A 26,840-nucleotide genomic window follows, 5' to 3' on the forward strand; every position below is an offset into this window, starting at 1 on the left:
GTTTGCTAAGCCGCCGTCCGACTGCATCCCCTTTCTGAACTCTGGAAGAGACCTCATTGCCCCCCTGTGGACTCACTTTGACAACAGACAGGGCGGAACAATCTCCTGTAGAGAGGACACAAGCAGTGATGTGCTGGCACAAGTCAACGCAGCTATTAAACAAAACTCCCCTAACGCAAGTTTTACTGCTTCATCAGCTTTTGTAGCTACCTGGGACAACGTGCCATACTATGATGGTAGAGGGGTAAGATCTGATCGTTATTTATCAAGTGAGTTATTGCTGTCCTGTGAAGTATGGAAAGATTTTAATGCCATGTGTTGGTACTTTGAAGGTGGCTACTTTCCAAGTGGTTTTAGCCTCCAGTGTTCAGCGCTCTTTCATCCTGCTGAATTATGGAAACATCTCAAAGTTGGGACAAACCTGGCTGGTGAGTGGAAACCGCTTCTCATACACTTATTCGGAATGAGAGAAATGCCCAGGAACTGCCTTTTGCCTCAACTCATGCCTTCCATTCTAACAAAAGATAGCTATATCAAGAAAAAGTTGGGGAGCTAAATATGATTCATTTACTTCTACAGGCTGGTTACGACACGGTGGACTCGGCCAATTCTTTCACGATTAAAGTAAGCAACGCCTCAGAACTCTCATCCAGCAGCAATACCAATGTGAATGGTCGCTCCACTTTCCCAGTGGATGGCTCAACAAAAGGTAAGCCAGAGCAGTCGGTAGCTCAGTCTTAACCTTTGTGACCTTGTGTTTCTACATCACAACAACAACAACAAAATTCTCACTAATCTTTTTTGCAGTGCCAAGCAATTTCCTGCCTTCAGACGATGGCCAAGCAGTGAACTCCACTGCCAACGATGGAAGCTCAGATGCCATTTCCTTGCAGCAGCCTTTCAAATTCTTTGGACGTACATACAGTCAGATCTATGTGAGCATTACAATTTCATCCCACCACACAAGTCACAATTTATTTATACGGCTCTCACGTCTAAAGCATTCTCCCCATAGCACTTTAAAAACTAATCATGAAAATGTTTGGTCCTAAATTCTAGATGAACAGCAATGGATACCTAACATTTACTAAGCCGCTGCCTGCCTCCAACTCCTCCCTGAACCCTAAAAGAGATATCATTGCTCCTCTTTGGACTCAACTTGACAGTAGACGTGGTGGAAGCATCTCTTACATCAATAAGCCAAGCAGTAATGTTCTGGCACAAGTCACTGCAGCGGTCAAGCAATACTTCCCCAACATACCTTTTGCAGCTGCTTCAGCGTTTGTCGCTACCTGGAAAAGTGTGCCCTACAATAATAGCGGAGGGGTAAGACCTGCTGGAATCTTTGATTTTCAATCAGCAGTTGATCGTGCTCGTTTCAAAAGGTTTTGACTGCTCTCTGTTGCTGTTTTGAAGGTGGTCAATTTCCAAGTGGTTTTAGCCTACAATGTTCATCGCTCTTTTGTCTTCATCTATTATGGAGATATTGCAGAGACCGGACAGTCATGGCAGGTTAGTGAAGACCTGTTTCTTGTACGTTGTGCAAAGTGAGTCTTAGGATAGAATTTAGAAGCAAATGCCTGTGCACGGAAAAGAAACGCTTTCTATCCAACTCTCTCCTATTTCTGAGTAGAAAACAAAATTCAATCTTTTATTCACTTCCGCAGGCTGGCTATAGCACCGTGGACTCTGCTAGCTCTTTCCTAGTTCCAGCACGCAGTGTCTCAGAGCTCTCATCAAGCAGTAATATCAAGGTGACAGGTTGCTGGGCTTTCCAGGTGGATGGGTCACCAAAATGTAAGACCCCATGTTATTTTTTAAACTCTTTGCAGCAAGCCACTCTTGGGGTGGGCTTTGGGGGGCTGGGTTCAATAAGCTCTTGTGCCACTGCAGCTTGTCATGGAATCCCTCTCGTTTACCTGTTCCCCAGTGCCAGACAATTTCATACCATTTGGAAATGGAGAAATGGTAACACCCCGTTTGGACAACGGCAGCTCTGAAGCCATTATACTGCAGCAGCCTTTCAAATATTTTGGACGCACTCTGAATCAGACCTTTGTAAGAACTGCATTTGTCACTTTCCATATCAAGAGGCATTTTTAATCCAAGTTCATCTCAGTTGACAAGTCTCCTAAAATGAGCGAAACTGGTAGCTTTACGTCGTTCAGACACTGACTTCTTCATAAATGTTTTGTCCTGAACTTTAGGTGAACAACAATGGCCTTCTAACGTTTGCTAAGCCGCCGTCCGACTGCATCCCCTTTCTGAACTCTGGAAGAGACCTCATTGCCCCCCTGTGGACTCACTTTGACAACAGACAGGGCGGAACAATCTCCTGTAGAGAGGACACAAGCAGTGATGTGCTGGCACAAGTCAACGCAGCTATTAAACAAAACTCCCCTAACGCAAGTTTTACTGCTTCATCAGCTTTTGTAGCTACCTGGGACAACGTGCCATACTATGATGGTAGAGGGGTAAGATCTGATCGTTATTTATCAAGTGAGTTATTGCTGTCCTGTGAAGTATGGAAAGATTTTAATGCCATGTGTTGGTACTTTGAAGGTGGCTACTTTCCAAGTGGTTTTAGCCTCCAGTGTTCAGCGCTCTTTCATCCTGCTGAATTATGGAAACATCTCAAAGTTGGGACAAACCTGGCTGGTGAGTGGAAACCGCTTCTCATACACTTATTCGGAATGAGAGAAATGCCCAGGAACTGCCTTTTGCCTCAACTCATGCCTTCCATTCTAACAAAAGATAGCTATATCAAGAAAAAGTTGGGGAGCTAAATATGATTCATTTACTTCTACAGGCTGGTTACGACACGGTGGACTCGGCCAATTCTTTCACGATTAAAGTAAGCAACGCCTCAGAACTCTCATCCAGCAGCAATACCAATGTGAATGGTCGCTCCACTTTCCCAGTGGATGGCTCAACAAAAGGTAAGCCAGAGCAGTCGGTAGCTCAGTCTTAACCTTTGTGACCTTGTGTTTCAACATCACAACAACAACAACAAAATTCTCACTAATCTTTTTTGCAGTGCCAAGCAATTTCCTGCCTTCAGACGATGGCCAAGCAGTGAACTCCACTGCCAACGATGGAAGCTCAGATGCCATTTCCTTGCAGCAGCCTTTCAAATTCTTTGGACGTACATACAGTCAGATCTATGTGAGCATTACAATTTCATCCCACCACACAAGTCACAATTTATTTATACGGCTCTCACGTCTAAAGCATTCTCCTCATAGCACTTTAAAAACTAATCATGAAAATGTTTGGTCCTAAATTCTAGATGAACAGCAATGGATACCTAACATTTACTAAGCCGCTGCCTGCCTCCAACTCCTCCCTGAACCCTAAAAGAGATATCATTGCTCCTCTTTGGACTCAACTTGACAGTAGACGTGGTGGAAGCATCTCTTACATCAATAAGCCAAGCAGTAATGTTCTGGCACAAGTCACTGCAGCGGTCAAGCAATACTTCCCCAACATACCTTTTGCAGCTGCTTCAGCGTTTGTCGCTACCTGGAAAAGTGTTCCTTACAATAATAGCGGAGGGGTAAGACCTGCTGGAATCTTTGATTTTCAATCAGCAGTTGATCGTGCTCGTTTCAAAAGGTTTTGACTGCTCTCTGTTGCTGTTTTGAAGGTGGTCAATTTCCAAGTGGTTTTAGCCTACAATGTTCATCGCTCTTTTGTCTTCATCTATTATGGAGATATTGCAGAGACCGGACAGCCATGGCAGGTTAGTGAAGACCTGTTTCTTGTACGTTGTGCAAAGTGAGTCCTAGGATAGAATTTAGAAGCAAATGCCTGTGCACGGAAAAGAAACGCTTTCTATCCAACTCTCTTCTATTTCTGAGTAGAAAACAAAATTCAATCTTTTATTCACTTCCGCAGGCTGGCTATAGCACCGTGGACTCTGCTAGCTCTTTCCTAGTTCCAGCACGCAGTGTCTCAGAGCTCTCATCAAGCAGTAATATCAAGGTGACAGGTTGCTGGGCTTTCCAGGTGGATGGGTCACCAAAATGTAAGACCCCATGTTATTTTTTAAACTCTTTGCAGCAAGCCACTCTTGGGGTGGGCTTTGGGGGGCTGGGTTCAATAAGCTCTTGTGCCACTGCAGCTTGTCATGGAATCCCTCTCGTTTACCTGTTCCCCAGTGCCAGACAATTTCATACCATTTGGAAATGGAGAAATGGTAACACCCCGTTTGGACAACGGCAGCTCTGAAGCCATCATACTGCAGCAGCCTTTCAAATATTTTGGACGCACTCTGAATCAGACCTTTGTAAGAACTGCATTTGTCACTTTCCATATCAAGAGGCATTTTTAATCCAAGTTCATCTCAGTTGACAAGTCTCCTTAAATGAGCGAAACTGGTAGCTTTACGTCGTTCAGACACTGACTTCTTCATAAATGTTTTGTCCTGAACTTTAGGTGAACAACAATGGCCTTCTAACGTTTGCTAAGCCGCCGTCCGACTGCATCCCCTTTCTGAACTCTGGAAGAGACCTCATTGCCCCCCTGTGGACTCACTTTGACAACAGACAGGGCGGAACAATCTCCTGTAGAGAGGACACAAGCAGTGATGTGCTGGCACAAGTCAACGCAGCTATTAAACAAAACTCCCCTAACGCAAGTTTTACTGCTTCATCAGCTTTTGTAGCTACCTGGGACAACGTGCCATACTATGATGGTAGAGGGGTAAGATCTGATCGTTATTTATCAAGTGAGTTATTGCTGTCCTGTGAAGTATGGAAAGATTTTAATGCCATGTGTTGGTACTTTGAAGGTGGCTACTTTCCAAGTGGTTTTAGCCTCCAGTGTTCAGCGCTCTTTCATCCTGCTGAATTATGGAAACATCTCAAAGTTGGGACAAACCTGGCTGGTGAGTGGAAACCGCTTCTCATACACTTATTCGGAATGAGAGAAATGCCCAGGAACTGCCTTTTGCCTCAACTCATGCCTTCCATTCTAACAAAAGATAGCTATATCAAGAAAAAGTTGGGGAGCTAAATATGATTCATTTACTTCTACAGGCTGGTTACGACACGGTGGACTCGGCCAATTCTTTCACGATTAAAGTAAGCAACGCCTCAGAACTCTCATCCAGCAGCAATACCAATGTCAATGGTCGCTCCACTTTCCCAGTGGATGGCTCAACAAAAGGTAAGCCAGAGCAGTCGGTAGCTCAGTCTTAACCTTTGTGACCTTGTGTTTCTACATCACAACAACAACAACAAAATTCTCACTAATCTTTTTTGCAGTGCCAAGCAATTTCCTGCCTTCAGACGATGGCCAAGCAGTGAACTCCACTGCCAACGATGGAAGCTCAGATGCCATTTCCTTGCAGCAGCCTTTCAAATTCTTTGGACGTACATACAGTCAGATCTATGTGAGCATTACAATTTCATCCCACCACACAAGTCACAATTTATTTATACGGCTCTCACGTCTAAAGCATTCTCCCCATAGCACTTTAAAAACTAATCATGAAAATGTTTGGTCCTAAATTCTAGATGAACAGCAATGGATACCTAACATTTACTAAGCCGCTGCCTGCCTCCAACTCCTCCCTGAACCCTAAAAGAGATATCATTGCTCCTCTTTGGACTCAACTTGACAGTAGACGTGGTGGAAGCATCTCTTACATCAATAAGCCAAGCAGTAATGTTCTGGCACAAGTCACTGCAGCGGTCAAGCAATACTTCCCCAACATACCTTTTGCAGCTGCTTCAGCGTTTGTCGCTACCTGGAAAAGTGTGCCCTACAATAATAGCGGAGGGGTAAGACCTGCTGGAATCTTTGATTTTCAATCAGCAGTTGATCGTGCTCGTTTCAAAAGGTTTTGACTGCTCTCTGTTGCTGTTTTGAAGGTGGTCAATTTCCAAGTGGTTTTAGCCTACAATGTTCATCGCTCTTTTGTCTTCATCTATTATGGAGATATTGCAGAGACCGGACAGTCATGGCAGGTTAGTGAAGACCTGTTTCTTGTACGTTGTGCAAAGTGAGTCTTAGGATAGAATTTAGAAGCAAATGCCTGTGCACGGAAAAGAAACGCTTTCTATCCAACTCTCTCCTATTTCTGAGTAGAAAACAAAATTCAATCTTTTATTCACTTCCGCAGGCTGGCTATAGCACCGTGGACTCTGCTAGCTCTTTCCTAGTTCCAGCACGCAGTGTCTCAGAGCTCTCATCAAGCAGTAATATCAAGGTGACAGGTTGCTGGGCTTTCCAGGTGGATGGGTCACCAAAATGTAAGACCCCATGTTATTTTTTAAACTCTTTGCAGCAAGCCACTCTTGGGGTGGGCTTTGGGGGGCTGGGTTCAATAAGCTCTTGTGCCACTGCAGCTTGTCATGGAATCCCTCTCGTTTACCTGTTCCCCAGTGCCAGACAATTTCATACCATTTGGAAATGGAGAAATGGTAACACCCCGTTTGGACAACGGCAGCTCTGAAGCCATTATACTGCAGCAGCCTTTCAAATATTTTGGACGCACTCTGAATCAGACCTTTGTAAGAACTGCATTTGTCACTTTCCATATCAAGAGGCATTTTTAATCCAAGTTCATCTCAGTTGACAAGTCTCCTAAAATGAGCGAAACTGGTAGCTTTACGTCGTTCAGACACTGACTTCTTCATAAATGTTTTGTCCTGAACTTTAGGTGAACAACAATGGCCTTCTAACGTTTGCTAAGCCGCCGTCCGACTGCATCCCCTTTCTGAACTCTGGAAGAGACCTCATTGCCCCCCTGTGGACTCACTTTGACAACAGACAGGGCGGAACAATCTCCTGTAGAGAGGACACAAGCAGTGATGTGCTGGCACAAGTCAACGCAGCTATTAAACAAAACTCCCCTAACGCAAGTTTTACTGCTTCATCAGCTTTTGTAGCTACCTGGGACAACGTGCCATACTATGATGGTAGAGGGGTAAGATCTGATCGTTATTTATCAAGTGAGTTATTGCTGTCCTGTGAAGTATGGAAAGATTTTAATGCCATGTGTTGGTACTTTGAAGGTGGCTACTTTCCAAGTGGTTTTAGCCTCCAGTGTTCAGCGCTCTTTCATCCTGCTGAATTATGGAAACATCTCAAAGTTGGGACAAACCTGGCTGGTGAGTGGAAACCGCTTCTCATACACTTATTCGGAATGAGAGAAATGCCCAGGAACTGCCTTTTGCCTCAACTCATGCCTTCCATTCTAACAAAAGATAGCTATATCAAGAAAAAGTTGGGGAGCTAAATATGATTCATTTACTTCTACAGGCTGGTTACGACACGGTGGACTCGGCCAATTCTTTCACGATTAAAGTAAGCAACGCCTCAGAACTCTCATCCAGCAGCAATACCAATGTGAATGGTCGCTCCACTTTCCCAGTGGATGGCTCAACAAAAGGTAAGCCAGAGCAGTCGGTAGCTCAGTCTTAACCTTTGTGACCTTGTGTTTCAACATCACAACAACAACAACAAAATTCTCACTAATCTTTTTTGCAGTGCCAAGCAATTTCCTGCCTTCAGACGATGGCCAAGCAGTGAACTCCACTGCCAACGATGGAAGCTCAGATGCCATTTCCTTGCAGCAGCCTTTCAAATTCTTTGGACGTACATACAGTCAGATCTATGTGAGCATTACAATTTCATCCCACCACACAAGTCACAATTTATTTATACGGCTCTCACGTCTAAAGCATTCTCCTCATAGCACTTTAAAAACTAATCATGAAAATGTTTGGTCCTAAATTCTAGATGAACAGCAATGGATACCTAACATTTACTAAGCCGCTGCCTGCCTCCAACTCCTCCCTGAACCCTAAAAGAGATATCATTGCTCCTCTTTGGACTCAACTTGACAGTAGACGTGGTGGAAGCATCTCTTACATCAATAAGCCAAGCAGTAATGTTCTGGCACAAGTCACTGCAGCGGTCAAGCAATACTTCCCCAACATACCTTTTGCAGCTGCTTCAGCGTTTGTCGCTACCTGGAAAAGTGTTCCTTACAATAATAGCGGAGGGGTAAGACCTGCTGGAATCTTTGATTTTCAATCAGCAGTTGATCGTGCTCGTTTCAAAAGGTTTTGACTGCTCTCTGTTGCTGTTTTGAAGGTGGTCAATTTCCAAGTGGTTTTAGCCTACAATGTTCATCGCTCTTTTGTCTTCATCTATTATGGAGATATTGCAGAGACCGGACAGCCATGGCAGGTTAGTGAAGACCTGTTTCTTGTACGTTGTGGCAATTGCAAAGTGAGTCTTAGGATAGAATTTAGAAGCAAATGCCTGTGCACGGAAAAGAAACGCTTTCTATCCAACTCTCTCCTATTTCTGAGTAGAAAACAAAATTCAATCTTTTATTCACTTCCGCAGGCTGGCTATAGCACCGTGGACTCTGCTAGCTCTTTCCTAGTTCCAGCACGCAGTGTCTCAGAGCTCTCATCAAGCAGTAATATCAAGGTGACAGGTTGCTGGGCTTTCCAGGTGGATGGGTCACCAAAATGTAAGACCCCATGTTATTTTTTAAACTCTTTGCAGCAAGCCACTCTTGGGGTGGGTTTTGGGGGGCTGGGTTCAATAAGCTCTTGTGCCACTGCAGCTTGTCATGGAATCCCTCTCGTTTACCTGTTCCCCAGTGCCAGACAATTTCATACCATTTGGAAATGGAGAAATGGTAACACCCCGTTTGGACAACGGCAGCTCTGAAGCCATCATACTGCAGCAGCCTTTCAAATATTTTGGACGCACTCTGAATCAGACCTTTGTAAGAACTGCATTTGTCACTTTCCATATCAAGAGGCATTTTTAATCCAAGTTCATCTCAGTTGACAAGTCTCCTTAAATGAGCGAAACTGGTAGCTTTACGTCGTTCAGACACTGACTTCTTCATAAATGTTTTGTCCTGAACTTTAGGTGAACAACAATGGCCTTCTAACGTTTGCTAAGCCGCCGTCCGACTGCATCCCCTTTCTGAACTCTGGAAGAGACCTCATTGCCCCCCTGTGGACTCACTTTGACAACAGACAGGGCGGAACAATCTCCTGTAGAGAGGACACAAGCAGTGATGTGCTGGCACAAGTCAACGCAGCTATCAAACAAAACTCCCCTAACGCAAATTTTACTGCTTCATCAGCTTTTGTAGCTACCTGGGACAACGTGCCATACTATGATGGTAGAGGGGTAAGATCTGATCGTTATTTATCAAGTGAATTATTGCTGTCCTGTGAAGTATGGAAAGATTTTAATGCCATGTGTTGGTACTTTGAAGGTGGCTACTTTCCAAGTGGTTTTAGCCTCCAGTGTTCAGCGCTCTTTCATCCTGCTGAATTATGGAAACATCTCACAGTTGGGACAAACCTGGCTGGTGAGTGGAAACCGCTCCTCATACACTTATTCGGAATGAGAGAAATGCCCAGGAACTGCCTTTTGCCTCAACTCTGCCTTCCATTCTAACAAAAGATAGCTATATCAAGAAAAAGTTGGGTAGCTAAATATGATTCATTTACTTCTACAGGCTGGTTACGACACGGTGGACTCGGCCAATTCTTTCACGATTAAAGTAAGCAACGCCTCAGAACTCTCATCCAGCAGCAATACCAATGTGAATGGTCGCTCCACTTTCCCAGTGGATGGCTCAACAAAAGGTAAGCCAGAGCAGTCGGTAGCTCAGTCTTAACCTTTGTGACCTTGTGTTTCTACATCACAACAACAACAACAAAATTCTCACTAATCTTTTTTGCAGTGCCAAGCAATTTCCTGCCTTCAGACGATGGCCAAGCAGTGAACTCCACTGCCAACGATGGAAGCTCAGATGCCATTTCCTTGCAGCAGCCTTTCAAATTCTTTGGACGTACATACAGTCAGATCTATGTGAGCATTACAATTTCATCCCACCACACAAGTCACAATTAATTTATACGGCTCTCACGTCTAAAGCATTCTCCTCATAGCACTTTAAAAACTAATCATGAAAATGTTTGGTCCTAAATTCTAGATGAACAGCAATGGATACCTAACATTTACTAAGCCGCTGCCTGCCTTCAACTCCTCCCTGAACCCTAAAAGAGATATCATTGCTCCTCTTTGGACTCAACTTGACAGTAGACGTGGTGGAAGCATCTCTTACATCAATAAGCCAAGCAGTAATGTTCTGGCACAAGTCACTGCAGCGGTCAAGCAATACTTCCCCAACATACCTTTTGCAGCTGCTTCAGCATTTGTCGCTACCTGGAAAAGTGTGCCCTACAATAATAGCGGAGGGGTAAGACCTGCTGGAATCTTTGATTTTCAATCAGCAGTTGATCGTGCTCGTTTCAAAAGGTTTTGACTGCTCTCTGTTGCTGTTTTGAAGGTGGTCAATTTCCAAGTGGTTTTAGCCTACAATGTTCATCGCTCTTTTGTCTTCATCTATTATGGAGATATTGCAGAGACCGGACAGCCATGGCAGGTTAGTGAAGACCTGTTTCTTGTACGTTGTGCAAAGTGAGTCCTAGGATAGAATTTAGAAGCAAATGCCTGTGCACGGAAAAGAAACGCTTTCTATCCAACTCTCTTCTATTTCTGAGTAGAAAACAAAATTCAATCTTTTATTCACTTCCGCAGGCTGGCTATAGCACCGTGGACTCTGCTAGCTCTTTCCTAGTTCCAGCACGCAGTGTCTCAGAGCTCTCATCAAGCAGTAATATCAAGGTGACAGGTTGCTGGGCTTTCCAGGTGGATGGGTCACCAAAATGTAAGACCCCATGTTATTTTTTAAACTCTTTGCAGCAAGCCACTCTTGGGGTGGGCTTTGGGGGGCTGGGTTCAATAAGCTCTTGTGCCACTGCAGCTTGTCATGGAATCCCTCTCGTTTACCTGTTCCCCAGTGCCAGACAATTTCATACCATTTGGAAATGGAGAAATGGTAACACCCCGTTTGGACAACGGCAGCTCTGAAGCCATCATACTGCAGCAGCCTTTCAAATATTTTGGACGCACTCTGAATCAGACCTTTGTAAGAACTGCATTTGTCACTTTCCATATCAAGAGGCATTTTTAATCCAAGTTCATCTCAGTTGACAAGTCTCCTTAAATGAGCGAAACTGGTAGCTTTACGTCGTTCAGACACTGACTTCTTCATAAATGTTTTGTCCTGAACTTTAGGTGAACAACAATGGCCTTCTAACGTTTGCTAAGCCGCCGTCCGACTGCATCCCCTTTCTGAACTCTGGAAGAGACCTCATTGCCCCCCTGTGGACTCACTTTGACAACAGACAGGGCGGAACAATCTCCTGTAGAGAGGACACAAGCAGTGATGTGCTGGCACAAGTCAACGCAGCTATTAAACAAAACTCCCCTAACGCAAGTTTTACTGCTTCATCAGCTTTTGTAGCTACCTGGGACAACGTGCCATACTATGATGGTAGAGGGGTAAGATCTGATCGTTATTTATCAAGTGAGTTATTGCTGTCCTGTGAAGTATGGAAAGATTTTAATGCCATGTGTTGGTACTTTGAAGGTGGCTACTTTCCAAGTGGTTTTAGCCTCCAGTGTTCAGCGCTCTTTCATCCTGCTGAATTATGGAAACATCTCAAAGTTGGGACAAACCTGGCTGGTGAGTGGAAACCGCTTCTCATACACTTATTCGGAATGAGAGAAATGCCCAGGAACTGCCTTTTGCCTCAACTCATGCCTTCCATTCTAACAAAAGATAGCTATATCAAGAAAAAGTTGGGGAGCTAAATATGATTCATTTACTTCTACAGGCTGGTTACGACACGGTGGACTCGGCCAATTCTTTCACGATTAAAGTAAGCAACGCCTCAGAACTCTCATCCAGCAGCAATACCAATGTCAATGGTCGCTCCACTTTCCCAGTGGATGGCTCAACAAAAGGTAAGCCAGAGCAGTCGGTAGCTCAGTCTTAACCTTTGTGACCTTGTGTTTCTACATCACAACAACAACAACAAAATTCTCACTAATCTTTTTTGCAGTGCCAAGCAATTTCCTGCCTTCAGACGATGGCCAAGCAGTGAACTCCACTGCCAACGATGGAAGCTCAGATGCCATTTCCTTGCAGCAGCCTTTCAAATTCTTTGGACGTACATACAGTCAGATCTATGTGAGCATTACAATTTCATCCCACCACACAAGTCACAATTAATTTATACGGCTCTCACGTCTAAAGCATTCTCCTCATAGCACTTTAAAAACTAATCATGAAAATGTTTGGTCCTAAATTCTAGATGAACAGCAATGGATACCTAACATTTACTAAGCCGCTGCCTGCCTTCAACTCCTCCCTGAACCCTAAAAGAGATATCATTGCTCCTCTTTGGACTCAACTTGACAGTAGACGTGGTGGAAGCATCTCTTACATCAATAAGCCAAGCAGTAATGTTCTGGCACAAGTCACTGCAGCGGTCAAGCAATACTTCCCCAACATACCTTTTGCAGCTGCTTCAGCATTTGTCGCTACCTGGAAAAGTGTGCCCTACAATAATAGCGGAGGGGTAAGACCTGCTGGAATCTTTGATTTTCAATCAGCAGTTGATCGTGCTCGTTTCAAAAGGTTTTGACTGCTCTCTGTTGCTGTTTTGAAGGTGGTCAATTTCCAAGTGGTTTTAGCCTACAATGTTCATCGCTCTTTTGTCTTCATCTATTATGGAGATATTGCAGAGACCGGACAGCCATGGCAGGTTAGTGAAGACCTGTTTCTTGTACGTTGTGCAAAGTGAGTCCTAGGATAGAATTTAGAAGCAAATGCCTGTGCACGGAAAAGAAACGCTTTCTATCCAACTCTTCTATTTCTGAGTAGAAAACAAAATTCAATCTTTTATTCACTTCCGCAGGCTGGCTATAGCACCGTGGACTCTGCTAGCTCTTTCCTAGTTCCAGCACGCAGTGTCTCAGAGCTCTCATCAAGCAGTAATATCAAGGTGACAGGTTGCTGGGCTTTCCAGGTGGATGGGTCACCAAAATGTAAGACCCCATGTTATTTTTTAAACTCTTTGCAGCAAGCCACTCTTGGGGTGGGCTTTGGGGGGCTGGGTTCAATAAGCTCTTGTGCCACTGCAGCTTGTCATGGAATCCCTCTCGTTTACCTGTTCCCCAGTGCCAGACAATTTCATACCATTTGGAAATGGAGAAATGGTAACACCCCGTTTGGACAACGGCAGCTCTGAAGCCATCATACTGCAGCAGCCTTTCAAATATTTTGGACGCACTCTGAATCAGACCTTTGTAAGAACTGCATTTGTCACTTTCCATATCAAGAGGCATTTTTAATCCAAGTTCATCTCAGTTGACAAGTCTCCTTAAATGAGCGAAACTGGTAGCTTTACGTCGTTCAGACACTGACTTCTTCATAAATGTTTTGTCCTGAACTTTAGGTGAACAACAATGGCCTTCTAACGTTTGCTAAGCCGCCGTCCGACTGCATCCCCTTTCTGAACTCTGGAAGAGACCTCATTGCCCCCCTGTGGACTCACTTTGACAACAGACAGGGCGGAACAATCTCCTGTAGAGAGGACACAAGCAGTGATGTGCTGGCACAAGTCAACGCAGCTATTAAACAAAACTCCCCTAACGCAAGTTTTACTGCTTCATCAGCTTTTGTAGCTACCTGGGACAACGTGCCATACTATGATGGTAGAGGGGTAAGATCTGATCGTTATTTATCAAGTGAGTTATTGCTGTCCTGTGAAGTATGGAAAGATTTTAATGCCATGTGTTGGTACTTTGAAGGTGGCTACTTTCCAAGTGGTTTTAGCCTCCAGTGTTCAGCGCTCTTTCATCCTGCTGAATTATGGAAACATCTCAAAGTTGGGACAAACCTGGCTGGTGAGTGGAAACCGCTTCTCATACACTTATTCGGAATGAGAGAAATGCCCAGGAACTGCCTTTTGCCTCAACTCATGCCTTCCATTCTAACAAAAGATAGCTATATCAAGAAAAAGTTGGGGAGCTAAATATGATTCATTTACTTCTACAGGCTGGTTACGACACGGTGGACTCGGCCAATTCTTTCACGATTAAAGTAAGCAACGCCTCAGAACTCTCATCCAGCAGCAATACCAATGTCAATGGTCGCTCCACTTTCCCAGTGGATGGCTCAACAAAAGGTAAGCCAGAGCAGTCGGTAGCTCAGTCTTAACCTTTGTGACCTTGTGTTTCTACATCACAACAACAACAACAAAATTCTCACTAATCTTTTTTGCAGTGCCAAGCAATTTCCTGCCTTCAGACGATGGCCAAGCAGTGAACTCCACTGCCAACGATGGAAGCTCAGATGCCATTTCCTTGCAGCAGCCTTTCAAATTCTTTGGACGTACATACAGTCAGATCTATGTGAGCATTACAATTTCATCCCACCACACAAGTCACAATTTATTTATACGGCTCTCACGTCTAAAGCATTCTCCTCATAGCACTTTAAAAACTAATCATGAAAATGTTTGGTCCTAAATTCTAGATGAACAGCAATGGATACCTAACATTTACTAAGCCGCTGCCTGCCTCCAACTCCTCCCTGAACCCTAAAAGAGATATCATTGCTCCTCTTTGGACTCAACTTGACAGTAGACGTGGTGGAAGCATCTCTTACATCAATAAGCCAAGCAGTAATGTTCTGGCACAGGTCACTGCAGCGGTCAAGCAATACTTCCCCAACATACCTTTTGCAGCTGCTTCAGCGTTTGTCGCTACCTGGAAAAGTGTGCCTTACAATAATAGCGGAGGGGTAAGACCTGCTGGAATCTTTGATTTTCAATCAGCAGTTGATCGTGCTCGTTTCAAAAGGTTTTGACTGCTCTCTGTTGCTGTTTTGAAGGTGGTCAATTTCCAAGTGGTTTTAGCCTACAATGTTCATCGCTCTTTTGTCTTCATCTATTATGGAGATATTGCAGAGACCGGACAGCCATGGCAGGTTAGTGAAGACCTGTTTCTTGTACGTTGTGGCAATTGCAAAGTGAGTCTTAGGATAGAATTTAGAAGCAAATGCCTGTGCACGGAAAAGAAACGCTTTCTATCCAACTCTCTCCTATTTCTGAGTAGAAAACAAAATTCAATCTTTTATTCACTTCCGCAGGCTGGCTATAGCACCGTGGACTCTGCTAGCTCTTTCCTAGTTCCAGCACGCAGTGTCTCAGAGCTCTCATCAAGCAGTAATATCAAGGTGACAGGTTGCTGGGCTTTCCAGGTGGATGGGTCACCAAAATGTAAGACCCCATGTTATTTTTTAAACTCTTTGCAGCAAGCCACTCTTGGGGTGGGCTTTGGGGGGCTGGGTTCAATAAGCTCTTGTGCCACTGCAGCTTGTCATGGAATCCCTCTCGTTTACCTGTTCCCCAGTGCCAGACAATTTCATACCATTTGGAAATGGAGAAATGGTAACACCCCGTTTGGACAACGGCAGCTCTGAAGCCATCATACTGCAGCAGCCTTTCAAATATTTTGGACGCACTCTGAATCAGACCTTTGTAAGAACTGCATTTGTCACTTTCCATATCAAGAGGCATTTTTAATCCAAGTTCATCTCAGTTGACAAGTCTCCTTAAATGAGCGAAACTGGTAGCTTTACGTCGTTCAGACACTGACTTCTTCATAAATATTTTGTCCTGAACTTTAGGTGAACAACAATGGCCTTCTAACGTTTGCTAAGCCGCCGTCCGACTGCATCCCCTTTCTGAACTCTGGAAGAGACCTCATTGCCCCCCTGTGGACACACTTTGACAACAGACAGGGCGGAACAATCTCCTGTAGAGAGGACACAAGCAGTGATGTGCTGGCACAAGTCAACGCAGCTATTAAACAAAACTCCCCTAACGCAAATTTTACTGCTTCATCAGCTTTTGTAGCTACCTGGGACAACGTGCCATACTATGATGGTAGAGGGGTAAGATCTGATCGTTATTTATCAAGTGAATTATTGCTGTCCTGTGAAGAATGGAAAGATTTTAATGCCATGTGTTGGTAATTTGAAGGTGGCTACTTTCCAAGTGGTTTTAGCCTCCAGTGTCCAGCGCTCTTTCATCCTGCTGAATTATGGAAACATCTCAAAGTTGGGACAAACCTGGCTGGTGAGTGGAAACCGCTTCTCATACACTTATTCGGAATGAGAGAAATGCCCAGGAACTGCCTTTTGCCTCAACTCATGACTTCCATTCTAACAAAAGATAGCTTTATCAAGAAAAAGTTGGGGAGCTAAATATGATTCATTTACTTCTACAGGCTGGTTACGACACGGTGGACTCGGCCAATTCTTTCACGATTAAAGTAAGCAACGCCTCAGAACTCTCATCCAGCAGCAATACCAATGTGAATGGTCGCTCCACTTTCCCAGTGGATGGCTCAACAAAAGGTAAGCCAGAGCAATCGGTAGCTCAGTCTTAACCTTTGTGACCTTGTGTTTCTACATCACAACAACAACAACAAAATTCTCACTAATCTTTTTTGCAGTGCCAAGCAATTTCCTGCCTTCAGACGATGGCCAAGCAGTGAACTCCACTGCCAACGATGGAAGCTCAGATGCCATTTCCTTGCAGCAGCCTTTCAAATTCTTTGGACGTACATACAGTCAGATCTATGTGAGCATTACAATTTCATCCCACCACACAAGTCACAATTTATTTATACGGCTCTCACGTCTAAAGCATTCTCCTCATAGCACTTTAAAAACTAATCATGAAAATGTTTGGTCCTAAATTCTAGATGAACAGCAATGGATACCTAACATTTACTAAGCCGCTGCCTGCCTCCAACTCCTCCTCCTCCCTGAACCCTAAAAGAGATATCATTGCTCCTCTTTGGACTCAACTTGACAGTAGACGTGGTGGAAGCATCTCTTACATCAATAAGCCAAGCAGTAATGTTCTGGCACAAGTCACTGCAGCGGTCAAGCAATACTTCCCCAACATACCTTTTGCAGCTGCTTCAGCGTTTGTCGCTACCTGGAAAAGTGTGCCCTACAATAATAGCGGAGGGGTAAGACCTGCTGGAATCTTTGATTTTCAATCAGCAGTTGATCGTGCTCGTTTCAAAAGGTTTTGACTGCTCTCTGTTGCTGTTTTGAAGGTGGTCAATTTCCAAGTGGTTTTAGCCTACAATGTTCATCGCTCTTTTGTCTTCATCTATTATGGAGATATTGCAGAGACCGGACAGCCATGGCAGGTTAGTGAAGACCTGTTTCTTGTACGTTGTGGCAATTGCAAAGTGAGTCTTAGGATAAAATTTAGAAGCAAATGCCTGTGCACGGAAAAGAAACGCTTTCTATCCAACTCTCTCCTATTTCTGAGTAGAAAACAAAATTCAATCTTTTATTCACTTCCGCAGGCTGGCTATAGCACCGTGGACTCTGCTAGCTCTTTCCTAGTTCCAGCACGCAGTGTCTCAGAGCTCTCATCAAGCAGTAATATCAAGGTGACAGGTTGCTGGGCTTTCCAGGTGGATGGGTCACCAAAATGTAAGACCCCATGTTATTTTTTAAACTCTTTGCAGCAAGCCACTCTTGGGGTGGGCTTTGGGGGGCTGGGTTCAATAAGCTCTTGTGCCACTGCAGCTTGTCATGGAATCCCTCTCGTTTACCTGTTCCCCAGTGCCAGACAATTTCATACCATTTGGAAATGGAGAAATGGTAACACCCCGTTTGGACAACGGCAGCTCTGAAGCCATCATACTGCAGCAGCCTTTCAAATATTTTGGACGTACTCTGAATCAGACCTTTGTAAGAACTGCATTTGTCACTTTCCATATCAAGAGGCATTTTTAATCCAAGTTCATCTCAGTTGACAAGTCTCCTTAAATGAGCGAAACTGGTAGCTTTACGTCGTTCAGACACTGACTTCTTCATAAATATTTTGTCCTGAACTTTAGGTGAACAACAATGGCCTTCTAACGTTTGCTAAGCCGCCGTCCGACTGCATCCCCTTTCTGAACTCTGGAAGAGACCTCATTGCCCCCCTGTGGACACACTTTGACAACAGACAGGGCGGAACAATCTCCTGTAGAGAGGACACAAGCAGTGATGTGCTGGCACAAGTCAACGCAGCTATTAAACAAAACTCCCCTAACGCAAATTTTACTGCTTCATCAGCTTTTGTAGCTACCTGGGACAACGTGCCATACTATGATGGTAGAGGGGTAAGATCTGATCGTTATTTATCAAGTGAATTATTGCTGTCCTGTGAAGTATGGAAAGATTTTAATGCCATGTGTTGGTAATTTGAAGGTGGCTACTTTCCAAGTGGTTTTAGCCTCCAGTGTCCAGCGCTCTTTCATCCTGCTGAATTATGGAAACATCTCAAAGTTGGGACAAACCTGGCTGGTGAGTGGAAACCGCTTCTCATACACTTATTCGGAATGAGAGAAATGCCCAGGAACTGCCTTTTGCCTCAACTCATGACTTCCATTCTAACAAAAGATAGCTTTATCAAGAAAAAGTTGGGGAGCTAAATATGATTCATTTACTTCTACAGGCTGGTTACGACACGGTGGACTCGGCCAATTCTTTCACGATTAAAGTAAGCAACGCCTCAGAACTCTCATCCAGCAGCAATACCAATGTGAATGGTCGCTCCACTTTCCCAGTGGATGGCTCAACAAAAGGTAAGCCAGAGCAATCGGTAGCTCAGTCTTAACCTTTGTGACCTTGTGTTTCTACATCACAACAACAACAACAAAATTCTCACTAATCTTTTTTGCAGTGCCAAGCAATTTCCTGCCTTCAGACGATGGCCAAGCAGTGAACTCCACTGCCAACGATGGAAGCTCAGATGCCATTTCCTTGCAGCAGCCTTTCAAATTCTTTGGACGTACATACAGTCAGATCTATGTGAGCATTACAATTTCATCCCACCACACAAGTCACAATTTATTTATACGGCTCTCACGTCTAAAGCATTCTCCTCATAGCACTTTAAAAACTAATCATGAAAATGTTTGGTCCTAAATTCTAGATGAACAGCAATGGATACCTAACATTTACTAAGCCGCTGCCTGCCTCCAACTCCTCCTCCTCCCTGAACCCTAAAAGAGATATCATTGCTCCTCTTTGGACTCAACTTGACAGTAGACGTGGTGGAAGCATCTCTTACATCAATAAGCCAAGCAGTAATGTTCTGGCACAAGTCACTGCAGCGGTCAAGCAATACTTCCCCAACATACCTTTTGCAGCTGCTTCAGCGTTTGTCGCTACCTGGAAAAGTGTGCCCTACAATAATAGCGGAGGGGTAAGACCTGCTGGAATCTTTGATTTTCAATCAGCAGTTGATCGTGCTCGTTTCAAAAGGTTTTGACTGCTCTCTGTTGCTGTTTTGAAGGTGGTCAATTTCCAAGTGGTTTTAGCCTACAATGTTCATCGCTCTTTTGTCTTCATCTATTATGGAGATATTGCAGAGACCGGACAGCCATGGCAGGTTAGTGAAGACCTGTTTCTTGTACGTTGTGGCAATTGCAAAGTGAGTCTTAGGATAAAATTTAGAAGCAAATGCCTGTGCACGGAAAAGAAACGCTTTCTATCCAACTCTCTCCTATTTCTGAGTAGAAAACAAAATTCAATCTTTTATTCACTTCCGCAGGCTGGCTATAGCACCGTGGACTCTGCTAGCTCTTTCCTAGTTCCAGCACGCAGTGTCTCAGAGCTCTCATCAAGCAGTAATATCAAGGTGACAGGTTGCTGGGCTTTCCAGGTGGATGGGTCACCAAAATGTAAGACCCCATGTTATTTTTTAAACTCTTTGCAGCAAGCCACTCTTGGGGTGGGCTTTGGGGGGCTGGGTTCAATAAGCTCTTGTGCCACTGCAGCTTGTCATGGAATCCCTCTCGTTTACCTGTTCCCCAGTGCCAGACAATTTCATACCATTTGGAAATGGAGAAATGGTAACACCCCGTTTGGACAACGGCAGCTCTGAAGCCATCATACTGCAGCAGCCTTTCAAATATTTTGGACGTACTCTGAATCAGACCTTTGTAAGAACTGCATTTGTCACTTTCCATATCAAGAGGCATTTTTAATCCAAGTTCATCTCAGTTGACAAGTCTCCTTAAATGAGCGAAACTGGTAGCTTTACGTCGTTCAGACACTGACTTCTTCATAAATATTTTGTCCTGAACTTTAGGTGAACAACAATGGCCTTCTAACGTTTGCTAAGCCGCCGTCCGACTGCATCCCCTTTCTGAACTCTGGAAGAGACCTCATTGCCCCCCTGTGGACACACTTTGACAACAGACAGGGCGGAACAATCTCCTGTAGAGAGGACACAAGCAGTGATGTGCTGGCACAAGTCAACGCAGCTATTAAACAAAACTCCCCTAACGCAAATTTTACTGCTTCATCAGCTTTTGTAGCTACCTGGGACAACGTGCCATACTATGATGGTAGAGGGGTAAGATCTGATCGTTATTTATCAAGTGAATTATTGCTGTCCTGTGAAGTATGGAAAGATTTTAATGCCATGTGTTGGTAATTTGAAGGTGGCTACTTTCCAAGTGGTTTTAGCCTCCAGTGTCCAGCGCTCTTTCATCCTGCTGAATTATGGAAACATCTCAAAGTTGGGACAAACCTGGCTGGTGAGTGGAAACCGCTTCTCATACACTTATTCGGAATGAGAGAAATGCCCAGGAACTGCCTTTTGCCTCAACTCATGACTTCCATTCTAACAAAAGATAGCTTTATCAAGAAAAAGTTGGGGAGCTAAATATGATTCATTTACTTCTACAGGCTGGTTACGACACGGTGGACTCGGCCAATTCTTTCACGATTAAAGTAAGCAACGCCTCAGAACTCTCATCCAGCAGCAATACCAATGTGAATGGTCGCTCCACTTTCCCAGTGGATGGCTCAACAAAAGGTAAGCCAGAGCAATCGGTAGCTCAGTCTTAACCTTTGTGACCTTGTGTTTCTACATCACAACAACAACAACAAAATTCTCACTAATCTTTTTTGCAGTGCCAAGCAATTTCCTGCCTTCAGACGATGGCCAAGCAGTGAACTCCACTGCCAACGATGGAAGCTCAGATGCCATTTCCTTGCAGCAGCCTTTCAAATTCTTTGGACGTACATACAGTCAGATCTATGTGAGCATTACAATTTCATCCCACCACACAAGTCACAATTTATTTATACGGCTCTCACGTCTAAAGCATTCTCCTCATAGCACTTTAAAAACTAATCATGAAAATGTTTGGTCCTAAATTCTAGATGAACAGCAATGGATACCTAACATTTACTAAGCCGCTGCCTGCCTCCAACTCCTCCTCCTCCCTGAACCCTAAAAGAGATATCATTGCTCCTCTTTGGACTCAACTTGACAGTAGACGTGGTGGAAGCATCTCTTACATCAATAAGCCAAGCAGTAATGTTCTGGCACAAGTCACTGCAGCGGTCAAGCAATACTTCCCCAACATACCTTTTGCAGCTGCTTCAGCGTTTGTCGCTACCTGGAAAAGTGTGCCCTACAATAATAGCGGAGGGGTAAGACCTGCTGGAATCTTTGATTTTCAATCAGCAGTTGATCGTGCTCGTTTCAAAAGGTTTTGACTGCTCTCTGTTGCTGTTTTGAAGGTGGTCAATTTCCAAGTGGTTTTAGCCTACAATGTTCATCGCTCTTTTGTCTTCATCTATTATGGAGATATTGCAGAGACCGGACAGCCATGGCAGGTTAGTGAAGACCTGTTTCTTGTACGTTGTGGCAATTGCAAAGTGAGTCTTAGGATAAAATTTAGAAGCAAATGCCTGTGCACGGAAAAGAAACGCTTTCTATCCAACTCTCTCCTATTTCTGAGTAGAAAACAAAATTCAATCTTTTATTCACTTCCGCAGGCTGGCTATAGCACCGTGGACTCTGCTAGCTCTTTCCTAGTTCCAGCACGCAGTGTCTCAGAGCTCTCATCAAGCAGTAATATCAAGGTGACAGGTTGCTGGGCTTTCCAGGTGGATGGGTCACCAAAATGTAAGACCCCATGTTATTTTTTAAACTCTTTGCAGCAAGCCACTCTTGGGGTGGGCTTTGGGGGGCTGGGTTCAATAAGCTCTTGTGCCACTGCAGCTTGTCATGGAATCCCTCTCGTTTACCTGTTCCCCAGTGCCAGACAATTTCATACCATTTGGAAATGGAGAAATGGTAACACCCCGTTTGGACAACGGCAGCTCTGAAGCCATCATACTGCAGCAGCCTTTCAAATATTTTGGACGTACTCTGAATCAGACCTTTGTAAGAACTGCATTTGTCACTTTCCATATCAAGAGGCATTTTTAATCCAAGTTCATCTCAGTTGACAAGTCTCCTTAAATGAGCGAAACTGGTAGCTTTACGTCGTTCAGACACTGACTTCTTCATAAATATTTTGTCCTGAACTTTAGGTGAACAACAATGGCCTTCTAACGTTTGCTAAGCCGCCGTCCGACTGCATCCCCTTTCTGAACTCTGGAAGAGACCTCATTGCCCCCCTGTGGACACACTTTGACAACAGACAGGGCGGAACAATCTCCTGTAGAGAGGACACAAGCAGTGATGTGCTGGCACAAGTCAACGCAGCTATTAAACAAAACTCCCCTAACGCAAATTTTACTGCTTCATCAGCTTTTGTAGCTACCTGGGACAACGTGCCATACTATGATGGTAGAGGGGTAAGATCTGATCGTTATTTATCAAGTGAATTATTGCTGTCCTGTGAAGTATGGAAAGATTTTAATGCCATGTGTTGGTAATTTGAAGGTGGCTACTTTCCAAGTGGTTTTAGCCTCCAGTGTCCAGCGCTCTTTCATCCTGCTGAATTATGGAAACATCTCAAAGTTGGGACAAACCTGGCTGGTGAGTGGAAACCGCTTCTCATACACTTATTCGGAATGAGAGAAATGCCCAGGAACTGCCTTTTGCCTCAACTCATGACTTCCATTCTAACAAAAGATAGCTTTATCAAGAAAAAGTTGGGGAGCTAAATATGATTCATTTACTTCTACAGGCTGGTTACGACACGGTGGACTCGGCCAATTCTTTCACGATTAAAGTAAGCAACGCCTCAGAACTCTCATCCAGCAGCAATACCAATGTGAATGGTCGCTCCACTTTCCCAGTGGATGGCTCAACAAAAGGTAAGCCAGAGCAATCGGTAGCTCAGTCTTAACCTTTGTGACCTTGTGTTTCTACATCACAACAACAACAACAAAATTCTCACTAATCTTTTTTGCAGTGCCAAGCAATTTCCTGCCTTCAGACGATGGCCAAGCAGTGAACTCCACTGCCAACGATGGAAGCTCAGATGCCATTTCCTTGCAGCAGCCTTTCAAATTCTTTGGACGTACATACAGTCAGATCTATGTGAGCATTACAATTTCATCCCACCACACAAGTCACAATTTATTTATACGGCTCTCACGTCTAAAGCATTCTCCTCATAGCACTTTAAAAACTAATCATGAAAATGTTTGGTCCTAAATTCTAGATGAACAGCAATGGATACCTAACATTTACTAAGCCGCTGCCTGCCTCCAACTCCTCCTCCTCCCTGAACCCTAAAAGAGATATCATTGCTCCTCTTTGGACTCAACTTGACAGTAGACGTGGTGGAAGCATCTCTTACATCAATAAGCCAAGCAGTAATGTTCTGGCACAAGTCACTGCAGCGGTCAAGCAATACTTCCCCAACATACCTTTTGCAGCTGCTTCAGCGTTTGTCGCTACCTGGAAAAGTGTGCCCTACAATAATAGCGGAGGGGTAAGACCTGCTGGAATCTTTGATTTTCAATCAGCAGTTGATCGTGCTCGTTTCAAAAGGTTTTGACTGCTCTCTGTTGCTGTTTTGAAGGTGGTCAATTTCCAAGTGGTTTTAGCCTACAATGTTCATCGCTCTTTTGTCTTCATCTATTATGGAGATATTGCAGAGACCGGACAGCCATGGCAGGTTAGTGAAGACCTGTTTCTTGTACGTTGTGGCAATTGCAAAGTGAGTCTTAGGATAAAATTTAGAAGCAAATGCCTGTGCACGGAAAAGAAACGCTTTCTATCCAACTCTCTTCTATTTCTGAGTAGAAAACAAAATTCAATCTTTTATTCACTTCCGCAGGCTGGCTATAGCACCGTGGACTCTGCTAGCTCTTTCCTAGTTCCAGCACGCAGTGTCTCAGAGCTCTCATCAAGCAGTAATATCAAGGTGACAGGTTGCTGGGCTTTCCAGGTGGATGGGTCACCAAAATGTAAGACCCCATGTTATTTTTTAAACTCTTTGCAGCAAGCCACTCTTGGGGTGGGCTTTGGGGGGCTGGGTTCAATAAGCTCTTGTGCCACTGCAGCTTGTCATGGAATCCCTCTCGTTTACCTGTTCCCCAGTGCCAGACAATTTCATACCATTTGGAAATGGAGAAATGGTAACACCCCGTTTGGACAACGGCAGCTCTGAAGCCATCATACTGCAGCAGCCTTTCAAATATTTTGGACGCACTCTGAATCAGACCTTTGTAAGAACTGCATTTGTCACTTTCCATATCAAGAGGCATTTTTAATCCAAGTTCATCTCAGTTGACAAGTCTCCTTAAATGAGCGAAACTGGTAGCTTTACGTCGTTCAGACACTGACTTCTTCATAAATGTTTTGTCCTGAACTTTAGGTGAACAACAATGGCCTTCTAACGTTTGCTAAGCCGCCGTCCGACTGCATCCCCTTTCTGAACTCTGGAAGAGACCTCATTGCCCCCCTGTGGACTCACTTTGACAACAGACAGGGCGGAACAATCTCCTGTAGAGAGGACACAAGCAGTGATGTGCTGGCACAAGTCAACGCAGCTATTAAACAAAACTCCCCTAACGCAAGTTTTACTGCTTCATCAGCTTTTGTAGCTACCTGGGACAACGTGCCATACTATGATGGTAGAGGGGTAAGATCTGATCGTTATTTATCAAGTGAGTTATTGCTGTCCTGTGAAGTATGGAAAGATTTTAATGCCATGTGTTGGTACTTTGAAGGTGGCTACTTTCCAAGTGGTTTTAGCCTCCAGTGTCCAGCGCTCTTTCATCCTGCTGAATTATGGAAACATCTCAAAGTTGGGACAAACCTGGCTGGTGAGTGGAAACCGCTTCTCATACACTTATTCGGAATGAGAGAAATGCCCAGGAACTGCCTTTTGCCTCAACTCATGACTTCCATTCTAACAAAAGATAGCTTTATCAAGAAAAAGTTGGGGAGCTAAATATGATTCATTTACTTCTACAGGCTGGTTACGACACGGTGGACTCGGCCAATTCTTTCACGATTAAAGTAAGCAACGCCTCAGAACTCTCATCCAGCAGCAATACCAATGTGAATGGTCGCTCCACTTTCCCAGTGGATGGCTCAACAAAAGGTAAGCCAGAGCAATCGGTAGCTCAGTCTTAACCTTTGTGACCTTGTGTTTCTACATCACAACAACAACAACAAAATTCTCACTAATCTTTTTTGCAGTGCCAAGCAATTTCCTGCCTTCAGACGATGGCCAAGCAGTGAACTCCACTGCCAACGATGGAAGCTCAGATGCCATTTCCTTGCAGCAGCCTTTCAAATTCTTTGGACGTACATACAGTCAGATCTATGTGAGCATTACAATTTCATCCCACCACACAAGTCACAATTTATTTATACGGCTCTCACGTCTAAAGCATTCTCCTCATAGCACTTTAAAAACTAATCATGAAAATGTTTGGTCCTAAATTCTAGATGAACAGCAATGGATACCTAACATTTACTAAGCCGCTGCCTGCCTCCAACTCCTCCTCCTCCCTGAACCCTAAAAGAGATATCATTGCTCCTCTTTGGACTCAACTTGACAGTAGACGTGGTGGAAGCATCTCTTACATCAATAAGCCAAGCAGTAATGTTCTGGCACAAGTCACTGCAGCGGTCAAGCAATACTTCCCCAACATACCTTTTGCAGCTGCTTCAGCGTTTGTCGCTACCTGGAAAAGTGTGCCCTACAATAATAGCGGAGGGGTAAGACCTGCTGGAATCTTTGATTTTCAATCAGCAGTTGATCGTGCTCGTTTCAAAAGGTTTTGACTGCTCTCTGTTGCTGTTTTGAAGGTGGTCAATTTCCAAGTGGTTTTAGCCTACAATGTTCATCGCTCTTTTGTCTTCATCTATTATGGAGATATTGCAGAGACCGGACAGCCATGGCAGGTTAGTGAAGACCTGTTTCTTGTACGTTGTGGCAATTGCAAAGTGAGTCTTAGGATAAAATTTAGAAGCAAATGCCTGTGCACGGAAAAGAAACGCTTTCTATCCAACTCTCTCCTATTTCTGAGTAGAAAACAAAATTCAATCTTTTATTCACTTCCGCAGGCTGGCTATAGCACCGTGGACTCTGCTAGCTCTTTCCTAGTTCCAGCACGCAGTGTCTCAGAGCTCTCATCAAGCAGTAATATCAAGGTGACAGGTTGCTGGGCTTTCCAGGTGGATGGGTCACCAAAATGTAAGACCCCATGTTATTTTTTAAACTCTTTGCAGCAAGCCACTCTTGGGGTGGGCTTTGGGGGGCTGGGTTCAATAAGCTCTTGTGCCACTGCAGCTTGTCATGGAATCCCTCTCGTTTACCTGTTCCCCAGTGCCAGACAATTTCATACCATTTGGAAATGGAGAAATGGTAACACCCCGTTTGGACAACGGCAGCTCTGAAGCCATCATACTGCAGCAGCCTTTCAAATATTTTGGACGTACTCTGAATCAGACCTTTGTAAGAACTGCATTTGTCACTTTCCATATCAAGAGGCATTTTTAATCCAAGTTCATCTCAGTTGACAAGTCTCCTTAAATGAGCGAAACTGGTAGCTTTACGTCGTTCAGACACTGACTTCTTCATAAATATTTTGTCCTGAACTTTAGGTGAACAACAATGGCCTTCTAACGTTT

The 26,840-nt window shown here is 44.2% G+C and overlaps 7 protein-coding genes across 10 annotated transcripts; all 7 read left to right on the top strand.

Moving 5' to 3' along the window:
- The first annotated feature begins 94 nt into the window (after positions 1 to 94).
- Positions 95 to 4,607, top strand: LOC137489080 (uncharacterized). Its single transcript, XM_073939692.1, has 14 exons — positions 95 to 428; positions 580 to 709; positions 808 to 935; positions 1,060 to 1,326; positions 1,417 to 1,512; positions 1,668 to 1,797; positions 1,931 to 2,058; positions 2,208 to 2,658; positions 2,810 to 2,939; positions 3,038 to 3,165; positions 3,290 to 3,742; positions 3,898 to 4,027; positions 4,161 to 4,288; positions 4,438 to 4,607. The coding sequence occupies exons 1-9, from the start codon at positions 309 to 311 to the stop codon at positions 2,851 to 2,853; spliced, it is 1,494 nt and encodes a 497-aa protein (XP_073795793.1). The 5' UTR covers positions 95 to 308; the 3' UTR covers positions 2,854 to 2,939; positions 3,038 to 3,165; positions 3,290 to 3,742; positions 3,898 to 4,027; positions 4,161 to 4,288; positions 4,438 to 4,607.
- Positions 4,608 to 5,875: 1,268 nt separating this feature from the next.
- Positions 5,876 to 13,331, top strand: LOC137489166 (sushi, nidogen and EGF-like domain-containing protein 1). 3 transcript variants are annotated; one of them, XM_073939694.1, is made up of 17 exons: positions 5,876 to 6,257; positions 6,391 to 6,518; positions 6,668 to 7,118; positions 7,270 to 7,399; positions 7,498 to 7,625; positions 7,750 to 8,202; positions 8,365 to 8,494; positions 8,628 to 8,755; positions 8,905 to 9,355; positions 9,506 to 9,635; positions 9,734 to 9,861; positions 9,986 to 10,252; positions 10,343 to 10,438; positions 10,594 to 10,723; positions 10,857 to 10,984; positions 11,134 to 11,584; positions 11,736 to 11,859. In XM_073939694.1, the coding sequence occupies exons 9-17, from the start codon at positions 9,236 to 9,238 to the stop codon at positions 11,777 to 11,779; spliced, it is 1,494 nt and encodes a 497-aa protein (XP_073795795.1). In that variant the 5' UTR covers positions 5,876 to 6,257; positions 6,391 to 6,518; positions 6,668 to 7,118; positions 7,270 to 7,399; positions 7,498 to 7,625; positions 7,750 to 8,202; positions 8,365 to 8,494; positions 8,628 to 8,755; positions 8,905 to 9,235; the 3' UTR covers positions 11,780 to 11,859. The 3 variants fall into 3 exon arrangements, with proteins under 3 accessions (XP_073795795.1, XP_073795794.1, XP_073795796.1); XM_073939693.1 differs by having other exon boundaries at positions 7,498 to 8,202; XM_073939695.1 differs by lacking the exons at positions 5,876 to 6,257; positions 6,391 to 6,518; positions 6,668 to 7,118; ... (10 more) ...; positions 10,594 to 10,723; positions 10,857 to 10,984 and adding exons at positions 11,964 to 12,091; positions 12,216 to 12,482; positions 12,573 to 12,668; positions 12,822 to 12,951; positions 13,085 to 13,331 and having other exon boundaries at positions 11,375 to 11,584; positions 11,736 to 11,865.
- Positions 13,332 to 13,602: 271 nt separating this feature from the next.
- Positions 13,603 to 15,946, top strand: LOC137489167 (uncharacterized). Its single transcript, XM_073939585.1, has 8 exons — positions 13,603 to 13,812; positions 13,964 to 14,093; positions 14,192 to 14,319; positions 14,444 to 14,710; positions 14,801 to 14,896; positions 15,059 to 15,188; positions 15,322 to 15,449; positions 15,599 to 15,946. Exons 1-8 carry the CDS (start codon positions 13,693 to 13,695, stop codon positions 15,944 to 15,946), a joined length of 1,347 nt encoding a protein of 448 aa, XP_073795686.1. The 5' UTR covers positions 13,603 to 13,692.
- Positions 15,947 to 15,952: 6 nt separating this feature from the next.
- Positions 15,953 to 17,792, top strand: LOC141380626 (sushi, nidogen and EGF-like domain-containing protein 1). The gene is made up of 7 exons (XM_073939701.1): positions 15,953 to 16,049; positions 16,201 to 16,330; positions 16,429 to 16,556; positions 16,681 to 16,953; positions 17,044 to 17,139; positions 17,302 to 17,431; positions 17,565 to 17,792. The coding sequence occupies exons 4-7, from the start codon at positions 16,681 to 16,683 to the stop codon at positions 17,735 to 17,737; spliced, it is 672 nt and encodes a 223-aa protein (XP_073795802.1). The 5' UTR covers positions 15,953 to 16,049; positions 16,201 to 16,330; positions 16,429 to 16,556; the 3' UTR covers positions 17,738 to 17,792.
- A 166-nt stretch (positions 17,793 to 17,958) lies between these two features.
- LOC137489076 (sushi, nidogen and EGF-like domain-containing protein 1) lies at positions 17,959 to 20,035 on the top strand. The gene is made up of 7 exons (XM_068216833.2): positions 17,959 to 18,292; positions 18,444 to 18,573; positions 18,672 to 18,799; positions 18,924 to 19,196; positions 19,287 to 19,382; positions 19,545 to 19,674; positions 19,808 to 20,035. The coding sequence occupies exons 1-7, from the start codon at positions 18,173 to 18,175 to the stop codon at positions 19,978 to 19,980; spliced, it is 1,050 nt and encodes a 349-aa protein (XP_068072934.2). The 5' UTR covers positions 17,959 to 18,172; the 3' UTR covers positions 19,981 to 20,035.
- A 166-nt stretch (positions 20,036 to 20,201) lies between these two features.
- LOC137489075 (sushi, nidogen and EGF-like domain-containing protein 1) lies at positions 20,202 to 22,278 on the top strand. Its single transcript, XM_073939699.1, has 7 exons — positions 20,202 to 20,535; positions 20,687 to 20,816; positions 20,915 to 21,042; positions 21,167 to 21,439; positions 21,530 to 21,625; positions 21,788 to 21,917; positions 22,051 to 22,278. Exons 1-7 carry the CDS (start codon positions 20,416 to 20,418, stop codon positions 22,221 to 22,223), a joined length of 1,050 nt encoding a protein of 349 aa, XP_073795800.1. The 5' UTR covers positions 20,202 to 20,415; the 3' UTR covers positions 22,224 to 22,278.
- A 166-nt stretch (positions 22,279 to 22,444) lies between these two features.
- LOC141380622 (sushi, nidogen and EGF-like domain-containing protein 1) lies at positions 22,445 to 26,764 on the top strand. Of its 2 annotated transcripts, XM_073939689.1 has the most exons (9): positions 22,445 to 22,778; positions 22,930 to 23,059; positions 23,158 to 23,285; positions 23,410 to 23,682; positions 23,773 to 23,868; positions 24,031 to 24,160; positions 24,294 to 24,421; positions 24,571 to 25,021; positions 25,173 to 25,296. In XM_073939689.1, exons 1-9 carry the CDS (start codon positions 22,659 to 22,661, stop codon positions 25,214 to 25,216), a joined length of 1,500 nt encoding a protein of 499 aa, XP_073795790.1. In that variant the 5' UTR covers positions 22,445 to 22,658; the 3' UTR covers positions 25,217 to 25,296. The 2 variants fall into 2 exon arrangements, with proteins under 2 accessions (XP_073795790.1, XP_073795791.1); XM_073939690.1 differs by lacking the exons at positions 22,445 to 22,778; positions 22,930 to 23,059; positions 23,158 to 23,285; ... (2 more) ...; positions 24,031 to 24,160; positions 24,294 to 24,421 and adding exons at positions 25,401 to 25,528; positions 25,653 to 25,925; positions 26,016 to 26,111; positions 26,274 to 26,403; positions 26,537 to 26,764 and having other exon boundaries at positions 24,815 to 25,021; positions 25,173 to 25,302.
- The last annotated feature ends 76 nt before the right edge of the window (positions 26,765 to 26,840 follow it).

This window comes from Danio rerio, chromosome 23 (assembly GCF_049306965.1).
Source record: "Danio rerio strain Tuebingen ecotype United States chromosome 23, GRCz12tu, whole genome shotgun sequence".
Lineage (NCBI taxonomy): Eukaryota > Metazoa > Chordata > Actinopteri > Cypriniformes > Danionidae > Danio > Danio rerio.